The sequence below is a fragment of the Acipenser ruthenus genome, chromosome 12 (assembly GCF_902713425.1).
Source record: "Acipenser ruthenus chromosome 12, fAciRut3.2 maternal haplotype, whole genome shotgun sequence".
Taxonomy (NCBI): domain Eukaryota; kingdom Metazoa; phylum Chordata; class Actinopteri; order Acipenseriformes; family Acipenseridae; genus Acipenser; species Acipenser ruthenus.
In genome coordinates this window covers 16,964,130-16,985,153 of record NC_081200.1, presented here as the reverse complement: position 1 = coordinate 16,985,153, position 21,024 = coordinate 16,964,130, and the positions used below count along the sequence as shown (strand labels likewise).

At 40.4% G+C, this 21,024-nt stretch overlaps 2 protein-coding genes across 5 annotated transcripts in view; one reads left to right on the top strand and one right to left on the bottom strand.

Annotated features, from left to right (window-relative positions):
• LOC117417155 (bcl-2-related ovarian killer protein homolog A-like) overlaps window positions 1–13,285 on the top strand; it is a 25,649-nt gene extending 12,364 nt beyond the window's left edge. The window contains exons 4-5 of the mRNA XM_034029048.3: window positions 8,978–9,141; window positions 11,466–13,285. Coding sequence (XP_033884939.1) covers window positions 8,978–9,141; window positions 11,466–11,591 — 290 coding nt within the window. The 3' untranslated portion in view covers window positions 11,592–13,285. The remainder of the gene's footprint in view (window positions 1–8,977; window positions 9,142–11,465) is intronic.
• The window catches only part of thap4 (THAP domain containing 4), a 23,363-nt gene continuing 15,108 nt past the window's right edge, over window positions 12,770–21,024 (bottom strand). For all 4 annotated transcript variants that reach the window (XM_034029049.3, XM_034029050.3, XM_034029051.3 and 1 more), the window contains one exon: window positions 12,770–15,166. In XM_034029049.3, coding sequence (XP_033884940.2) covers window positions 15,047–15,166 — 120 coding nt within the window. In that variant the 3' untranslated portion in view covers window positions 12,770–15,046. The remainder of the gene's footprint in view (window positions 15,167–21,024) is intronic.

Sequence of the window (21,024 nt, the reverse complement as noted above, 5' to 3'; positions counted from 1 at the left end):
GCAGTCCAGACGGAAGGTACTGACCGCTATCAAACTTCCTCGCTCCCAATGCACTCACAAGCTGGCTGGCTGCCTGCTTTTGTCACACAAAGATTAAACATTAAGAACTTTTTGTGGAACTTTACCTGTTGACTTATGATTTCAAAAGCAGTTCCTCTGAGTTGATTTTATTGGACTGTTAGGGTTGGGCTTTTGACAAACAAATCTTTTGTTTCAAATGTATTACCCAGTAAGCTACCTTGAGCTGGCAGCCAAGAACACAATGGTTAGTTTAGTTACAGCATTTGGGATCCCAGCTCAGCTACTGGCTTAATTGACTGCACAGCGTCATCCAATGTTTATGCATGATAACGTTTATGTTTTGAATTGATTGGTTTAGATTGAACGTTATCTTGTATTTTAATAGTGTTATATTAAATATGATGTTGATATGCAACAGTATAAACATTAACACCATGTATATACACTAACAGGCTTTGCCTTTTTAAAAATAAATGTATTAATAATCCATTATGTTATATATACAATATGTTAATTAATATTTTTCCATCTAAATATAGTTGAAACTGTCAGGAAAATCCCAACTACAGTACTAGAGACTACCAACATTAATATAAAACAGTTAGTGAATGTAATCAGTAATATGTTGTTTGATTGTTTCAGTCTTGCATATTACAGCTATTGGTTTAAATGACTCTATCTGTGTAATGAGCATTTGTAATAGTTCCATTTATCGTTGACTGGTAGAGTGTTCAGTTATGTTTTACCCTCAGACTAGGGTGTCTGAATAGGACTGCATTTAGATGTGTAACAATGGAGAAGACAAGATACATGCCATGCACCACAGTATGATGTGTTGTATGAAAAATACGTATAAGGGTGTAGCTTTTGCACTACAAAATGGTTTGATCTGGAACTTGCCCAAAATATTTATAAATTGATTTATTTGCTAATGTCTTGTTATGCTTATTTATATTATTTCTAGCTTCCCACACACACAAATATTTGTGCATATTTTCACAGTGTTTAATTAGCTCCAGTTTTTTCACTAGTAATATCATTCTCAGCTCTCGATTTATGCGAATTCTTGTGAAACTTTAATGGTATTGTCAATCTGGCGCTGCTGTTTCAACTGCTACTATGAAGACTGGAGTAAACAAAATTCAGCCCATAAACTCAGCGAAAGACATATACAGTGCCTTGCAAAAGTATTCAGACCCCTGACCAATTCTCTCATATTACTGAATTACAAATGGTACATTGAAATTTCATTCTGTTTGATATTTTATTTTAAAACACTGAAACTCAAAATCAATTATTGTAAGGTGATATTGGTTTTATGTTGGGAAATATTTTCAAGAAAAATAAAAAAATAAAATATCTTGCTTGTATTCAAACCCTGTGCTATGGAAGCTCCCAGTTTACACTGATGAAAGAAATTGCCCTAACAAGGACACAATTACCTTACCATTGGCCTCCACCTGTGAACCATTAAAGTTGCTGTCACATTTTCTGGATAAAAACCCCACTGTTGAAGGATCGTTGGTCAGGCTGTGAATCTGAAGGAAAATGAAGACCAAAGAGCATTCTACAGAAGTTAGAGATAAAGTAATACAAATGCATAGATTAGGGAAAGGGTACAAAAGGGTAAAAAATAATACCCAAGTGTTTGGATATCCCAGTGAGCACAGTTGGATCAATAATCAGGAAGTGGAAGCTGCATCACACCTCCCAGGCACTGCCAAGAAAAGGACGTCCCTCAAAACTCAGCGCTCAAACAAGAAAGAGACTTGTGAGAGAAGCCACAGATTGGCCAACAATCACTTTGAAGGAGCTACATAGTTCAGTGGCTGAGACTGGAGTAATGGTGCACCAGTCAACCATATCAAGAGCTCTGCATAACACTGGCCTGTATGGGAGGGTGGCAAGAAAGAAGCCGTTACTCAAAAAGTACCATCTGAAAGCGCGTCTGGAGTTTGCCAGAAAGCATGAGAGTGACCCAGCTGTGATGTTGGAAAAGGTTTTGTGGTCAGATGAGACCAAGATAGAGCTTTTTGGCCAAAACTCAAAGCGCTATGTGTGGCGCAAAGCTAACACTGCCCATGTCTCAAGACACACCATCCCTACAATGAAGTATGGTGGTGGCAGCATCATGCTGTGGGGATGCTTCTCATCAGCAGGGACTGGGCATCTTGTTAAAATTGAAGGAAGAATGGATGGAGCAAAATACAGGGAAATACTGCAAGAGAACCTGCTTCAGTCCGCTTAAAAACTGAAGCTTGGGAGGAAATTCACCTTTCAGCAGGACAATGATCCCAAACACAAGGCCAAAGCAACATTGGAGTGGCTCAAGAACAAAAAGGTGAATGTCCTACAGTGGCCCAGTCAAAGTCCTGATCTCAATCCCATTGAGAATCTGTGGCACTATTTAAAAATTGCGGTCCACAAGTGTCGTCCAACCAACCTGAACAACCTAGAGCAAATCTGCCAAGAAGAATGGGCCAAAATCACTCCGACACTGTGTGCAAAGCTGGTACATACTTGCCCCAAAAGACTTAAAGCGGTTATTGCAGCGAAAGGTGGCTCTACCAAATATTAATGTGTGGGGGTTGAATACTTATGCAAGCAAGATATTTCAGTTTTTTTATTTTTCTTAAAAATATTTCCCAACATAAAACCAATGTCACCTTACAATAATTGATTTTGAGTTTCAGTGTTTTAAAATGAAATATCAAACAGACCGAAATTTCAATGTACCATTTGTAATTCAGTAATATAAGAGAATTGGTCAGGGGTCTGAATACTTTTGCAAGGCACTGTATGTATATGTATGTGTATATATACAGTACTGTGCAAAAGTTTTAGGCAGGTGTGAAAAAATGCTGTAAAGTAAGAATGCTTTTAAAAATAGACATGTTAATAGATTTTATTTATCAATTAACTAAATGCAAAGTGAGTGAACAGAAGAAAAATCTAAATCAAATCCATATTTGGTGTGACCACCCTTTGCCTTCAAAACAGCATCAATTCTTCTAGGTACACTTGCACAAAGTCAGGGATTTTGTAGGCATATAGTCAGGTGTATGATTAAACAATTATACCAAACAGGTGCTAATGATCATCAATTCAATATGTAGGTTGAAACACAATCATTACCTGAAACAGAAACAGCTGTGTAGGAGGAATAAAACTGGGTGAGGAACAGCCAAACTCAGCTAACAAGGTGAGGTTGCTGAAGACAGTTTACTGTCAAAAGTCATACACCATGGCAAGACTGAGCACAGCAACAAGACACAAGGTAGTTATACTGCATCAGCAAGGTCTCTCCCAGGCAGAAATTTCAAGGCAGACAGGGGTTTCCAGATGTGCTGTCCAAGCTCTTTTGAAGAAGCACAAAGAAACGGGCAACGTTGAGGACCGTAGACGCAGTGGTCGGCCAAGGAAACTTACTGCAGCAGATGAGACACATCATGCTTACTTCCCTTCGCAATCGGAAGATGTCCAGCAGTGCCATCAGCTCAGAATTGGCAGAAAACAATGGGACCCTGGTACACCCATCTACTGTCCAGAGAAGTCTGGTCAGAAGTGGCCTTCATGGAAGACTTGCGGCCAAAAAGCCATACCTCCGACGTGGAAACAAGGCCAAGCGACTCAACTATGCATGAAAACACAGGAACTGGCGTGCAGAAAAATGGCAGCAGGTGCTCTGGACTGATGAGTCAAAATTTGAAATATTTGGCTGTAGCAGAAGGCTGTTCGCCGAAGGGCTGGACAGCGGTACACTGTCTGCAGGCAACAGTGAAGCATGATGGAAGTTCCTTGCAAGTTTGGGGCTGCATTTCTGCAAATGGAGTTGGGGATTTGGTCAGAATTAATGGTCTCCTCAATGCTGAGAAGTACAGGCAGATACTTATCCATCATGCAATACCATCAGGGAGGCATCTGATTGGCCCCAAATTTATTCTGCAGCATGACAACGACCCCAAACATACAGCGAAAGTCATTAAGAACTATCTTCAGCGTAAAGAAGAACAAGGAGTCCTGGAAGTGATGGTATGGCCCCCACAGAGCCCTGATCTCAACATCATCGAGTCTGTCTGTGATTACATGAAGAGAGAGAAGCAACTGAGGCTGCCTAAATCCACAGAAGAACTGTGGTTAGTTCTCCAAGATGTTTGGGCCAACCTACCTGCCGAGTTCCTTCAAAAACTGTGTGCAAGTGTACGTAGAAGAATTGATGCTGTTTTGAAGGCAAAGGATGGTCACACCAAATATTGATTTGATGTAGATTTTTCTTCTGTTCACTCACTTTGCATTTTGTTAATTGATAAATATAAACTATTAACATGTCTTTTTGAAAGCATTCTTACTTTACAGCATTTTTTCACACCTGCCTAAAACTTTTGCAGAGTACTGTGTGTATATATATATATATATATATATATATATATATATATATATATATATATATATATATATATATATATATATACATACTACCGGTCAAAAGTTTTAAAACACCCCAATTTTTCCAGTATTTATTGAAATTTAAGCAGTTCAAGTCCAGTGAATAACCTGAAATGGTACAAAGGTAAGCGGTAAACTGCTAGAGGTTAAAAAAAAAGTTTCGGTTACCAAAAACTGAAAAATAATGTACATTTCAGAGTTATACAAAAAGGCCTTTTTCAGGGAACAAGTAATGGGTTAACAACTTACAGCTGTTCTGCAGCAATGGAAGTAAATTAAGCCTTGAAAGTTGATGCTAACAAGTCCTACAGGTGTCCCAACTTTTGTTGATTACTTACAAACCCTCTGTCTGTATAAAAGCAGCGTTGGAACAGACTGTGTTACTACACCCTCTTAAGCATTATTTGGACAGTATTGTACTGCAGGATGTAGTATATTGCTCTCATAATGGCGAGAAAAAGGCAATTAACAAAGGAAGACAGACAGACCATTATAACCCTTAAACGTGTAGGTCTTTCCTTTAGAGAAATTGCAAAGAAAGCCAAGGTGTCAGTGAGTACAGTTTCCTACACCATCAAAAGGCACTTGGAAACTGGAGGAAACTCTGACAGGAAGAAGTCTGGCAGACCCAAAGCCACAACAGAATCAGAAGACAAGTTTCTGAGAGTCAACAGCTTGCGTGATAGGCGGCTCACAGGACAACAGCCTAAAGCACAGCTTAACACTGGTCGAAGTAAGCAAGTCTCAATTTCAACTGTGAAGAGAAGACTTTGAGCTGCAGGTTTGACAGGTCGAGTGGCAGTAAGAAAGCCATTGCTAAGATGGCAAAATAAGAAAAAGAGGCTTGCCTGGGCCATGAAGCACCGCCAGTGGACTACTGAAGACTGGAAGAAGGTCTTATGGACCGATGAATCAAAATTTGAAATCTTCGGTTCATCACGCAGGGTTTTTGTATGCCGTCGAGTAGGCGAAAGGATGGTTCCTCGGTGTGTGACACCAACTGTCAAACATGGAGGAGGAAGCATGATGGTCTGGGGCTCTTTTGCTGGATCCAGAGTCGGCGACTTGCACAGAGTGAGTGGCACCCTGAACCAAAACTGCTACCACAGCATTTTGCAGCGCCATGCAATACCCTCTGGTATACGCCTAGTTGGTCAGGGGTTCATCCTACAGCAAGATAATGACTCAAAACATACCTCCAGGCTATGTCAGAACTACCTTAGAAGAAAAGAACAAGACGGTAGGCTTCAAATCATGGAATGGCCAGCACAGTCTCCAGACTTAAACTCCATCGAGCTGGTTTGGGATGAACTGGACAGAAGGGTAAAAGCAAAGCAACCTACAAGTGCAACACATTTGTGGGAACTTCTGCAACAGTGTTGGGAAGAACTTTCCGAACAATATTTGATTTCCATTGTAGAAAGAATGCCACGAGTGTGTTCGGCTGTTATATCTGCAAAAGGTGGCTACTTTGATGAGTCAAAAATTTAGATTAAATTTTGTTAAACAAAACGATTCCATGATTTCTTTTTTATCTCCAATTGTTTATTTGTTCTATGCTTTAATTACAGAGTACATTGAGACATTAAACTGCGTAAATTTCAATAAAAACTGGGAAAATGGAGGTGTTCTAAAAACTTTTGACCGGTAGTGTGTGTGTGTGTGTGTGTGTGTGTGTGTGTATATATATATAAATTATTGGCACCCTTGATAAAGATGAGCAGAAAAGGCTGTATAAAATAAACAACACAGGTAATGAGCTATATTTTATGCTGAAATATATGGGAAAACCATATTCTTTTATACTAATACAATTGCTCAGAGAAAAAGTTTTTTATTAACAAGTAATACACATTTTTCTCAAAAAGATACGTGTCAGAATTATTGGCACCCTGTGACAGTCTGGCTCGCAGTGGTGAGGTGGATGACGTCACGGACCAGGATGTAACTGACACCCAAAACAGTGGATGGGCGGGTGAAGCTGAGTGCAGTAGCACTCAGCGTATTTATTAACAAACAAAATATTTAAACAAAACACAAAACACAAAACAAAAGGGCACGAGGGCCAAACGAATCAACAAACAAACAAGTAAGTGTCGTGCTGGAGAATTGTTGCTAGCAATTGTTCTTTTCAAATGTGACTCGCTCTCTCCGCTCCCCGTACTCTCCTCTGTACACCCAAAAACAAGTGCAGAGAGCTGCAGGTTTATATACTCTGGCCGAGGGATTGACTAGTTGGTAATTATCTTATTATCCCTCGGCCAGAGTCTGCACGCGTTTGGTAAGGATGCATGACTGTCAGCTAGTTAAATAATCAGTAGCTGATCAGCCATGCATCCTCACAGTGTTTTTAAATATAACAATAAAAGACGCGGCGCTTTTACCCGCGCCGCAAACAAAAATACAAATAATAATAAATAGGGGCGGGACACTCCGCCACACACCCCTAAAGATTCTTCGAAATAAAATCAAACAAAATTAAATCTGCATTAACATTGGATTTCTTTAAGTTCATCTCAGTCTTAAGGAACTGTATTGTGGCCTTCCATGGCTTCCTGGTATAAAAATGAGGTAACATGCATATGAAATCCATTTGTCATCCATCACCATGGGGAAAGGCAAAGAACTCACAAATGAAAAGAGACAAATGGTTGTTGACCTTCATAAATCAAGCAATGGGTACAAAACAATAGCTAAAAAAACTAAATATACCACTTACCACTATTAGAACAATAATTAAGAAGTTCAAAACCACTGGAACAGTGGTAAATTTGCCTGGTGTATCTTGCCCCCACACACAGTGAGGCAGATGGTTCGGGAGGCAAAGGGAAATCCAAGGGCCACAGTTGGAGAATTACAGAACTTGGTTGGTTGGAGAATTACAGAACTTGGTTGCATCTTGGGGTCACCAAGTCTCCAAATCTACAATTAGATGCCATCTCCATGCCAATAGGCTATTTGGAAGGGTTGCCAGAAAAAAAGCCTTTATTGAGAGTAACCAACAAACGTAAGCGCCTGGAGTTTGCTAAACGGCATTGGCACTTCGATTGGAACCAGGTGCTATGGTCAGATGAGACGAAAATAGAGCTCTTTGGCCACGCACACCAGCGGTGGATTTGGCGTCGAAAGAAGGATGTGTGTGCAGAAAAAAAAACTCATACCTACTGTAAAATATGGTGGTGGATATTTGATGTTATGGGGCTATTTTGCTTCCACTGGTCCTGGGACCCTTGTTAAGGTCAACGGCATCATGAACTCTACCCAGTACCAGGACATTTTAGCCGAAAACCTGGTTGCCTTTGCCAGGAGGCTGAAACTTGGCCGCAAGTGGATCTTCCAGCAAGACAATGACCCCAAGCACACATCACAATCCACAAAGAAATGGTTAATTGACCACAACATCAACATTTTGCAATGGCCATCTCAGTCTCCGGACTTGAACCCCATTGAAAACCTGTGGTTTCAATTGAAGAGGGCAGTCCATAAGCGCAAACCGAAGGATATCAAGGATCTGGAAAGAGTCTGTATGGAGGAATGGTCTAAGATCCCTCCCAATGTGTTCTCCAATCTCATTAAACATTATAGAAAAAGACTCCGCGCCGGTAATCCTTGCAAGGGGAGGGTGCACAAAGTACTGAAAACAAGGGTGGCAATAATTGTGACACTTCATTTAATGTGTACTTTTGGTTGTTTCCATTGAACCATTAATAAAGTCAAATATATTCCACATGTTGGAAAATTACAATATAGCTCAGTACTGTCATTATTTATTTTATACAGTCTTTTTTGCTCATCTTTATCAAGGGTGCCAATCATTTTTCAAATAGACAGAGTCCAAGAAGATAACCCAGACTGATCCCAGGGCTTTAAGGAATGAGCTGTGAAGTTATGGACTGAATCTATTAGACTAGATCAAAGAAGAATTAGGGGGACTTGATTGAAGTCTTCACATTTTTTAAAGGAGTTCACAAAGTTAACCCTCACCCATACTTTGACACAACAAAGAAACCAGGACTGGTGGAGATAGACATGACAGTGTAGGAGACACTTCTTTTTTGATGAAGGTATGGAATGGACTGACTAAGCATGTTTTTGAGGTGGGATCCTTTTGGACCCAGCTTGACAAAGTTCTGAGATCAGTCAGCTACTCGGTTTAGATGGACCATGAAGCTTCTTCTCGTTCATACGTTCTCTTATGTTCTGTTGTTCTTATCATGAATACAGCCTCACACCGTGGTTCCCAAACAGGGGGCTGCAAGATGGATTCAGGGGGCCTCCACACATACCAAACAATTATCTGACAAAGCAGTGTTGCCCATTTACTGTTACTGTAGGTCTTTTGAAATCGACTCTTGTACATTGGTAATCACACTATCCAATAACTGCACAATCAGTACCATTATACAAGAGAAGGGGTGATGAGAAGGACATTTCACATTACCAAATGTCAGGGGAGGTTTGAGCCACGCAAGTTTGTGAATCCTTGTCTGTACCTATGATTCCCCTGCAGGTATTACATGGGGGAAGGTGGTCTCTCTGTACACCGTGGCCGGGGGGCTGGCGGTGGACTCTGTGCGCCAGGGACAGCCGGCAATGGTGCACACCATCGTGGACTGTCTGGGGGAGTTCGTCCGCAAGAGCCTGGTGACCTGGATCAAGAGACGGGGCGGATGGGTAAGAGCACTTCCATTTCATGTGCTGCTGGACTTGGTAGATCTCACACTTTCCTACATGAAAGGCACACATTACGTTAAATGTGTATGTGATTTTTAATGGTATTTATTGTCAGAGCATTTATAAATAATAACATTGACAAACTTCTCTTGCACTCTTTTCCATGCCACACTTCCTGTTGAAGGAATGCGTCCGACACACATGACTTTCTTCTGGGAGTTTAAGTCCTTGTAGGAAAAACAATTCTGAACATTTTAGACATTGGCTCTTTCTACGTGTATTTAAAAAAAAAAAACCGACATAGTAAATGTTTGCAGTTTAATCCAAAATAAAGGTACTCCCGGAAGCCAGATGCATTGGCTTGCCTTTGTGCTCTAAATACTGCTTTTCCTGTGACTGATGTGTTTTCAATATCAAATGAATTATTTTATGTGACTTTACAAAGTTCACTGGAAGTACAGCATTAAAGTATCTGCAAGGAGCATTCGATAAATATTCTTCTCCAACAGCTTCAAATAAATTCCCAGTGAAAAATATAATTCACCTTTACTGTGTGTGCTTTTTTCATATAGGAAAAATTGAAGCAATATATATTGGGGAAGATTTACTGGGATTATTTCATTAGCACCATGTACAGTACTTTAAGGTTACTGTAATTATTTTTTATCACCTGTCCAAGCCCACGCACATACTATAGGCGTGAAACATTAGACTTTAACCTTCTCCTACGGAAATAGTACAAGCCCAATTGTGAAACAGCAAAAAGAGGTGGAGAAGGCATTAACCTTTTCAGTGCTTGTGTTTTCTATGTCAGTAACAAGAGACCTCAACAAAGTTTGAAAAGGTCGTAAAAGTGCTTAAAAAAAGAAGGAAAAAAAACATGGGCACTTATATAAACACAGGAGATTGTAAAACGTGGATGATTTATAGAATTATTTTGTTAGCTACAATTGTTTTGAGGTGTAGTGCAGCAGAGCTGGTTTTTAGGTGCTCATTGAGGTTGAATGAAGAGTTTTAAGCCATGTAAGTTCAGTAACAGCCGTGGGAATGTTTACTGGAATAGGGTTCTGGGTGCATTTTTAGTATGCAGGAAGCTACATGGTCTTGTGGGGCTTTGCCGAGTCCGTATCAGGCAGAGCGCTCGGGGGAATTGCTTGCTTTGGCTTTCAGCCTGTGCGAGAAATTTGGTTCTCTGTCAAAATGAAATTCAACATTTATATTCTTCTGATACATATCCAGATTGTCTTGTTCTTGGAGCTCAGTCCCTACTGCTGTTTATTCAGTGCTGTGTGGGCTGAAGCACCAGAATTTGCTGGTTAATAAAGAAGAAACCTCTTATTGGTTTTACTGAGGGTTTGTTTTGTAGGTACCACACTGTGGGTGGTAATCCAAAAGTTCGCATCTCATAATTTTATTGAAGGACTACAAATGGGGTGTAGCCCTCGTTGGTGTTGTGTGAAATGATCTTCAATTTTACTTCCTTGCAAAACCTTCCATAACTTTGCCCAGTTTCACTGCTATAATCTTTGCACTGGAGCTTCAGTGTTTCCTTCATTTTTACTGATAGTTTAAAGTATTTTACAGGTGTGCAGTTTTCAAATTAAATAGATTAATATGAAAGTACCTAGTAAAAGATACTTTACATAGTAAATGCATAGTAAAGTCTAATTAAGCATAGTGAAAGTATGGTGAATGTATATTAAAAAACATGGCAACCCATGGTAAACTAATGCGTAGTATAACCATGGTGTCCTGTAGCCTTTTAGTGTTATATGAAAAAGGCAATCAATTCTGTTCACGTTCTTGAAAGAAAAGTACAAATGGACATTGGTAGTCTTGCCCAACACACTCCCCTTGACCATAGTTAATCTATTGCATCACCGTCATGCCTGCAGGAGTCACATTCCTGCTCCGCAGAATCAAGACTATACCATTCATGTGTTTGTAGGACTCTTGGGGTCAATACACAGGCATAATATATGTGCAGCATCCATCTGGCCCTGGAATGGCCCCGGCAATGCCAGCCAGAGAACAGTACTGCTTGTGTCTGTGCAATAGGCATAGAGTAAACCTTGAGTCCAGTATTTTTGACTTTTTGAAAGCATCAGGCTTATACAAATTTATGGATGTGATCACAAGACCCTAATTTACCAATATGAACCCAGTCTCTACAACAGTTTTGTTTTATATACTTTCTGTGGCATAAATATTTTAGGTATATTTTGTCTCCAGGCACCTTGCACTGAACAGGAAGAATAAATAAACACAAGCTTGGTCATAATTGTAATCTTTTATTTCTTTTCTCCTTCTCTGTACCTCTCCAGGCTAATATAAGCACGTGTGTAGAGAACAACGACTCCAGTTTCCAGAAGAACTGGTTCATCAGAGCTGTCTGCACCAGTGGCTACTTCCTAAAAGCTGTTTTCTTCTACCTGCTGCGGGAGCACTGAGATCCTTGGTTTGAGTGCCAGTCTGGGAGCCCACCCAGAAACTGCATATGAATTGCAGCCCAGAGGACAGACACAATGACAGAGAGGACAGACAACCCAGACTCAAGCCACACCCTGCTTGTGAGATCTGATCTCACCAGCGGAGAACACTTCTACAACACCTGCAGCCTCAACCATATGTCCTGGTCTGTCTTACACCCCCGCATGGAAAGCTTTAAACAACAACTAAACAACAAAGTACAAGCACAGACTATTCAGCATATTTTTAAATGTTTAGGCACTGTTTTATTGGACTCTACAGATCAACGGTGTTAATTGTTTTCAATTGTAATGTTTTACATATTACCACCACAAAATGTATTTTATTACTTGTGGCACCCGTGGCATGATTTATAGTTTTCCAACTGCAATATGACTGCAAGGTGAATGAATACTGTAATGTACTTAAGCATCTTTGCTGATCAAGTCCATCCAGCAGAGCTGCAATTATACCTTGATGCCGATGGCTACTTTCCAGATGATAATGCACCCATCCACCATGCCAGAATTGTGCTGGAATGGTTTGAGGAACATGACAGAGACCTCTGCCATAATCCCTCGTATGAACGTGACCTTTGGATTTGTCATCAGGATCCTTTCTCTACCTATGCACTATTTATGCAAAATATTAACGACTGAATGGATTAACATATTTTGAGATATCTTGTGGAGTCTTTGCCATGTTGTGTCAAGGCTGTGATGAGGGCAAACGGTGGCACAGTCTGGTATTAGATACATGTCTTTATAATGTGTGCAGGCAGTGTATCTCTCACCTGCAGTGCTCGCTGTTAACTGTGATCCAGTTTTCAAATCTATCTGAAAGTGGACTGGTCTGCACACCAGCTCTGTAAAAGAAAGTAAACAGGGCATACTGATCTTTATAAGGGAAGGGAGTTTTATTTTCCTCATTCTGGTTTTCATAAGAGTTAAGGGTTCTGTTTTAATATGTCTCTATTGAAGAGGGTGTTTGCCAAGTCTGTGAACTGGCATTACTCAGCCATCAGAATCAATCGGTAGTCTGTAAACAGGGCAAGGTGTGGAGACAAGAAAGGGGTTCTTTAAAGTGTGGTGACAGTACTGGAGAGCCGAGACTGGATCGCTGAAGTACAAAGACAAAATAATTTCAACGCATTGTACCATTTCACAATTATAATGTTTTCCTTTATAACAGATGCACAATAAGTTGTATACATGTATTTTTTTCAAAACTAAATTAACTGCTCACACCTTTCAGATATTTCAAAGCTACACTTCCACTTGCAAATGACACCATGTAGGATGGATCTGTTGCTCATTTTGCTGCTTGTAGTGTACCACTGCCACCCTGAGGTGAAGTTTAAAATGACACCCTATAATAATTGAACAGCAGGCATCACACACACAGTATAAATGTGGTCCTCACAGCTGTGTCGGCCACGTTGTACCTGCAGGAATGTTGTGTCCATGATGTGTAATGCTGTAGTAAGTTGTTCACTATATAGGCCTAGATAAAGGACAGCACTTCTGTACATGCCCACAATTCTGCATTGAAGTGTAAAGTACGCTACGCTTCTTTCTGAGCTCAAGAATTACAGTACAAGTGTTGAAACGCTGACTATGCAATTACAGGGCTTTTGGTTTGTAAGAAATGTTATTAAAACATGTTTTGAATACTATGCCGTTTTTTAAAGCGACTTTCTGTGAGGAAAACAAGCAATTGACTATTGTTGACTGAGGAGTCCCCTTTGATAAATCCAGTTTTCTGATGAATCTACGGTTCTCTGTGTTCTCGGTCACAAATCCACTTATCAGTTAAATTAATCAATTTAAAGATTAACGTCATTGACACACTTCAACTGGATGTGCTGAGAGGACATGAATGACACCAAGAAACCTTGCTTGTCCTGTACACGTTATTATAGTATTATGTACAAATGTAGTGCTTTAGATATAGTGCAGTATTCCATAGCCTTGCATGTATCAAACAAAACAAAATGAAAAGCAGTAACTCAATGCAACAAGCTACACATGCGAAGCTGACAGGCAGTCTCTACTCATGGCCCTCACCTGTGTCTTATTTATCTCCACATCTCATTTACTACAGTACATGGCAACAATGTGTTCATACACATTGAAATAAAATAGGCTAGCATTTATATCTAATAATTACAATTATAATATTATAACTAGTATTGGGACGTTTCTTGGAGGAATGTATGCCTGTCATCGGCATCAATTTTAACATTTGATACCCTGATATAAATATAGTGAAGTTATTACATCACTATAACTACATGTAAACACAACTATGAATAATAAGCAACACATTTAATTCAGCCAGAGGTAGGAGACAAGCAGCCACTTTTGTACAGCTCAGCATTTAGTAGGTAAAATATGCCTTATAGATAAGATTCATAGAAGACAATTCAAATTAATTTTGGACTGCCTAAAGTGATCTTAGGCAGTCCAAGCTTAGTGCTAATTGCGGTCTGTCAAAGTGCACAAAGGACTGATATGTGGTGCAAAGGGGTTCCAGAAAATGAAAACACAACTTTGACTAGAATTCTGCAGCAGAAACCTAGAGACAGTCTGCTAGGTTCAGATTTATGTGAACAATTACTTCAAAGCAGTTTCCTACAGTTCGACAAACTAGGATTTTTAACAATTAGTATGGGGTGGAAGATATGCAGGATATTTAAACTGGTTATAACCAACAAAATACTTTCTTAAATCCTATATGTTATGCACTTCACTATAGATGTGTCAAATGTGCAGTTTAGAGATCAGCATGATATCGCACACATGTTTTATCATTTTGAAACGTGATATCCAGTACTACACTAGGTTGTCAGTTTGCCTTGCATTACAGGAAATAGATACACATGCACTTCCTAGGACTTCTCACCTATCTTCAGGTTCAAGCATCTTACTGGCTGCAAAGCACATCAGTCAGTATGGCAAGCAAATGGCTGGTTACTGACAGGAAAGAAGGACCTAAAAGGGTGTTGACAATTTCCAGTTGAAATGACCATGCAAGTGCAAGACTATCAGCCTGCAATCAAATATTTCTACAGCCTAGTATAGTTCCAGATATCATAATTTAAAATGAAAACGCATACTTGCTAAAACAGATTTCTTTCAAAACTATATCTGAGACATGTATAGTGAGTGAATAGATGTGCGTGGCATGGAAAGCTACAATTGCTTTACATTTTCTAACTTGGTATCTGAAAACAGATTTCTATACATTTTGTATGTTATTATTAACATTTTCCTTAATTTTGTTGCTGTAAATTTTACACAGTGGTAAATATAGGCTAGTCCAGAGTACATTCTCTTGCATTCTGCTGTAAAATTCAACGGCAGAGCTGCAGGAGCCATGTTAACGATCATGTGGTTTGTGTTGGGTACTCCCTTAGCAAGCCTCTCCCTTCCCTTCAGGGTGCTCTCTTCCTGTAGGTGATGTGCAGGTGCTTTGAGAGAGGCTGGCCTTCAGTCGCCATGCACACTGTCTGCTCCAGCCTGCCATCTTCCTTGAGTCGGAAAGTCCTGGAGATCTAAGGACATTAATATGCACATTATTATTTATTATTTGTTTATTTAGCAGACGCCTTTATCCAAGGCGACTTACAGAGACTAGGGTGTGTGAACTATGCATCAGCTGCAGAGTCACTTACAACTACGTCTCCCCCGAAAGATGGAGCACAAGGAGGTTAAGTGACTTGCTCAGGGTCACACAATGAGTCAGTGGCTGAGGTGGGATTTGAACCGGGGACCTCCTAGTTACAAGCCCTTTTCTTTAACCACTGGACCACACAGCCTTCTACGTGTTATTACATGCACTGCAATACAACACACAACAAGAGGTGTACATGTACTTAATAACTTTTAGATAGCTGAAAATATGTATAATGAGCATCAAAAGAAACTTACCACTTATATTTGAGCATCAAAAGAAACGTATCATTTATATTTGAGCATCAAAAGAAACGTATCATTTATATTTGAGCATCGAAAGAAACGTATCACTCATATTTGGATAAAATTCACTAGATGTGATCGAAAAATGACAAACTCTGTTTTAGAGCAGGTGCAGTGACTTTTTATTGTGCTGATTAACAACTGACATCACAAAGATGCTACAAAATGATATGTCGATCTTGGGCTGGTGTTGTCATGGCCTGTCATTGACAGAGTGTGTCTGGTTATACCGTCTCACCAGGTTTAAAATTGCTGGCTGTGAGCACCCAAGACGGCAAGCCACAGTACGCTGCCCTAGTCCAGCCTCCAACATGCCGATTACACGAAGGTGCTGCTCTCTTGACAGACGTGGCCTATTGTTTTTTATTCTGTGATTTTCTTATTGCTTTTATTCAAGCTTGCAATTGAAAAGCTAAAATCAAACCATATCCAGTGTCCAGTCAACTGTCTCACTAATTAGGTGATTAAGTGCATATGCTTCAGTCATAGTCACTCAAGCGTGTCATTGTCAAGGATGACTGATCGACTGATTAAAAAGAAACCAAAAACATTTCGCCAATGTCCATCATTTAAATACTTTTTTTTTTTTCAAAACTAAATGTGTGTCATAAGGCTGGCTGGTAGTGACACGTCAGACCCGGAAGAAACACACAGACAGACGGTGGTGATGAGTGAAACTGAGTGCGATGGCTGCACTCAGCGTTTAATAACAAATAAATAAAAAGGTTAAACCAACAGAAAACAGGACACGGCACTTGCGGCAAAAATAAACAGGTAAACAAAACGAACAGACACTGACACACAGGGACGAACACTAAAACAAACACGTACGCCGTAGCAATTGCTTTTTAACTAATTCTCTCCTCACTCTCTCCTGTTCCTTCGCCCTGAACACACAACACGCAACATACAACACAGAAACTTTAATCTTTCCAAAAAACAAAGAACAGCTTTTTGATGTGCAAGTCAGATTCCCTATAGTACTTATTTCAGACAAACTGTTTTTGTTACTTATCTTGTAACAAACAGCTTTAGCATGCTTTTGAAACCTTTTAGTGCAAACTGCACTTTAGTGTTAAGATCGATCCCACACTTCCTTAAAGTATACATTAAAACATGTTTTACTGACCAACACAGCTTAAAATCGCAACAAAATTCATTCTACCCATTACAAAATTAATTCTACCTATTAAGAAATGGCCTCCCTGACCTGTAAATAGGCTTGCTACATTTCGATTTTAATCGGTAAAGCTTGTTAAACATCGAATTCCCAAAATATGAGTTTGACTGAAATAAATGTACATAGGATAAACGTTGGTAAAACCACTCACTATTTTTTATTTTCTTACCAAAAATAATCATTTAGAAATCATCTCTAGTTTGTGTAGTTTTTATACTTGCTGTCTGTCCCGTCTCCGTTCCGCTCGGAATGGCTAGGGGTCGCTGTCAGTCACCTCAGTGGTCCCTCAATAGGCTACTGTAGTTTCACTGTCAATCATTTCATCCTGTTCTGACAGATCTTGTTGACTGAAGCAGCGCTAGAATGCTCTCATTTGTTTAAATGACTGTCAATCATCAAGACCTGCACAGACTGCACTTTCATTTGCCAGCTACAGTGCCCGTCATTCAAAGCGCCTACTAGTTTGATTTGAAAATGGGGCACGAGCGGGAAACACTTAATGAGTATTGTGCAGAATACCCTGACCGACGACTGAAGACTCCACGGCAGGGCAAAGCGGGCCCATCTGCCTTGCCTTCCTGTGAGTCCAGCTGCGCGGAAGCAGGAGAGGGGTGGAGCTCAGACCCTGAATAATAAGTCCAAGTTAGTTCTGTTCAACTATCTAATGTGTTCTGTGCATATTATTTTTACTCGTAAATGTATGATATAAAAGTCTGTGTAATACACTTTTATATGCAGTGTTTTCTACAGTTTACTTGAGACCATTTTTATATTTGTGTAGTATCTTTATCTTTAAAAAGTATAGCCCTGCTGTGACCAAACATTACTTCAATTAGAATGTTGGTAACCATGGTTTTGTTGTTGCATGTTGAATATGATAAAGGGGTTTCACTAAAATGAGACGTTTCTCAATGGCATAAAAAGTAAAAATAAAGATAGAAAAAAAAACAGTGAATTCTTTCTAAAATAAACGTCAATATTAATCGCCGATTTCGCAAAAAAATAAAAATCGAATAGTTGCAAGCTTACCTATAACACATACAATTCAAGGTTTTAGCAAAAGGACTAAAACAATGTTCATGTTTTATTTGGTTTATATGGTTTGACTTCCTATTGCACTGTGTTGGAGAGTGCAGCCAGCGGCTGGTGTTGATTCGCAGGGAAGCACGCAGAGCACAGAGAAGTTTGGTGTAAAACCAATTATTTTTATTTAAGAACAATAATTAAACAAAAAGCTAATTGAACCAAATATCAAACAACTTGAAGAAAGAAAAAGTGGAAACCAAAAATAACTATTTATAGTCACCTAGTCACAGGTACTGACTTCAATAAATGAGTCCAACCATAGAGCTGCAAAACTGCTCTCTGATCTACACAAAAGGAAGATCCTGACTGAACCAAGTGACAGCCTTTATACCTTTCCAGGCCTACCCCTCCCCCCAGAATAAACCATTATGCAGGTGGTTATATAAGAACAAAACAGCAAACAATTATCAAGAATAAATAAAGTATTCAAAAATAAACAAATCAATGAATATGTATATATACTAAACATTAATCTAACACATACATTAATACTATGCTTTAAAACAAACAGAGGGAAACTTAACTAAAATCAGCTATCCCCCCCCTTTCAATATATTCTACAGGTACTGCCTTGCTACAGGAAGTCAGTACCCAGGGAAATCAATAAAAGCTTCCCTCACCAACATGGCTGGTTCCCCACTTCCTGTCAAGATGGAGGACCATACCACCACACCCAACTCAGGTTACCTAAACCATTGCATATCAAAAAACATGCATATTAAAATAACTGTTGTTCATTTTAGCTTAACAATAGTACTGCAATACATTGTTCTGGAAGTGTGCACCCTTCCAAACCAACTGTCTAAACGGTACTCTTGATTAACCCTCTCTTTTGTTTTTCAGGACACTCCCAACCACAGGCCTCCAGTCCTGATACCCCAGGTAAGTGAATTTTGTTTTTATTATTTTCCTTACTAGACCCAAGGTTCAGCAACACAATACACAAACAGTTAAAAAACAATTTGCAGAAAATGTCCAGATACATACTGAGACAAATGTGAGGGTCTCCTCCCTCACATATCCCCCTCCTTAAGCTTTCCCGTGTTCTACAGGGACACGAGAAAGAAAGTCTGCAATCTGATTCAAGGCTCCTGCCCTGTACTTTACTGTATATTGAAATGGTTGCATTGCCAGGTACCAACGAGTGATACGCGCATTGGAGTCCCTCATCTTCCCAAGCCACTGCAACGCTCGATGATCTGTCTCCAAAGTAAACTCACGGCCGATCAGATAGTACCGTAGTGAATCAAGGGCCCATTTGATTGCCAGGCACTCCTTCTCAACTGTGGAATAACGAGTTTCTCTTGGAAACAATTTCCGGCTAATGTACAGTACTGGTCTCAAGTTCTCTGACTCCCCTTGCAGCAATACAGCTCCAAGTCCTGCATTGGAAGCGTCAGTTTGCACAACAAAGGGCTTAGAAAAGTCCGGGCTCTGCAACACAGGTTCCCTACACAAAGCTTCCTTAAGATCTTGGAATGCTTTGTCACAGGCCACAGTCCAATTAACCTTATTAGGTTCACTCTTCCGAGTAAGATCAGTGAGGATAGCTGCTCTGGTGGAGAAATCAGGGATGAACCTACGGTACCATCCTATTAAGCCAAGGAATGATCTCACTTCCTTCTTGGTCTTGGGTGGACCACAGTTCTGAACTGCCTCCACCTTTGCCACTTGTGGTTTGATGACCCCATTACCCAGGCGGTATCCAAGATACTTGACCTCTCTTTGGGCAATGTCACACTTTGCAGGATTGATGGTAAGTCCAGCTTCTTTGATGCTTTTAAACACAACTTTTAAATGTGTCAGATGATCTTCCCAGGAAGTACTATAAACAACCACATCATCCAGATAGGCTGCTGCAAAGTCTTGCATACCTTGTAGAACTCGATCCATGAGCCTTTGAAAAGTCGCAGGGGCCCCATGGAGCCCAAACGGCATAACCGTAAACTGATAGTGCCCAAAAGGAGTACGGAAGGCTGTATATTCTCTGGAATCCTCTGCTAAGGGAACCTGCCAATATCCCTTACACAAGTCCAAGGTGGTGATAAACTGGGCTTTCCCAACCTTCTCTATCATCTCGTCAATTCGAGGCATAGGATAGGGGTCGAATTTAGACATTGCATTGACTTTCCGAAAATCGATGCAAAATCGGAGGCTGCCATCCTTCTTTGGGACAAGTACGACGGGGCTGCTCCACTCACTGCTGGTAGCTTCTATGACTCCCAAGGACTTCATACTTTCCAACTCATCACGCAACCGTGGAATCAGTTTTTCTGGCACCCTGTAGAACTGCTGTCTGATGGGGTCGACATCCTTCAACGGGATCCGATGCTCCACTAGTCTAGTGTATCCTGGTCTTTCTTGGAACAAGCCAGGAATTAAACAACTAGAGATCTCTCTCTGGTGATCTGCCGATAGATGGCTCAAGTTTGGGCAATGTGACCTTTCATCTGTAGGAAAGTATTGCTCAGTCCGATCTTCCTCCTCCTCTACAGCTCTAATCAAGAGATGCTGCTGAGGCTGCTCAGGACGACTATACCATGGTTTTAATAGGTTAACATGGTAAACCTGCCTAGTCTTGCGGCGGTCTGGCATGGCAATCTCATAAGTCAGCGGGCCCATCTTCTGCAAGACTCTATATGGACCTTGCCATTTAGCCAGCAGCTTGTTTTCTTGAGATGGCAATAGCAACAACACATCTTGACCACGCTGGAACTCTCTGGTACGTGCTGATTTGTCATACCAGGCCTTCTGGTTTTGTTGTGCTTGCTCCATGTTTTCCTGTGCCAATGTCGTCATCTTTTGCAGCTGGTCGCGCATTTGCAGCACGTAGCTAACAACCGTTTGGTCTTCCGCATGGCTCGACTCCCAGGTCTCTCTTAGGATATCCAGCGGCCCTCGCACCTGCCTGCCATACAAGAGTTCAAAAGGTGAAAACCCAGTTGATGCCTGAGGGACTTCTCTATAGGCAAAGAGAAGGTATGGTATCCATTGATCCCAATCTCCTCCTGTCGTGGACACAAATTTTCCCAGCATCGCCTTCAGGGTTCGATTAAAACGCTCCACCAGGCCATCTGTCTGAGGGTGGTAAGGTGTGGTCCTAATACTTTTAATTCCCATCAGCCTGTAAACCTGGTGTAATAGTTTCGATCTAAAATTTGTACCCTG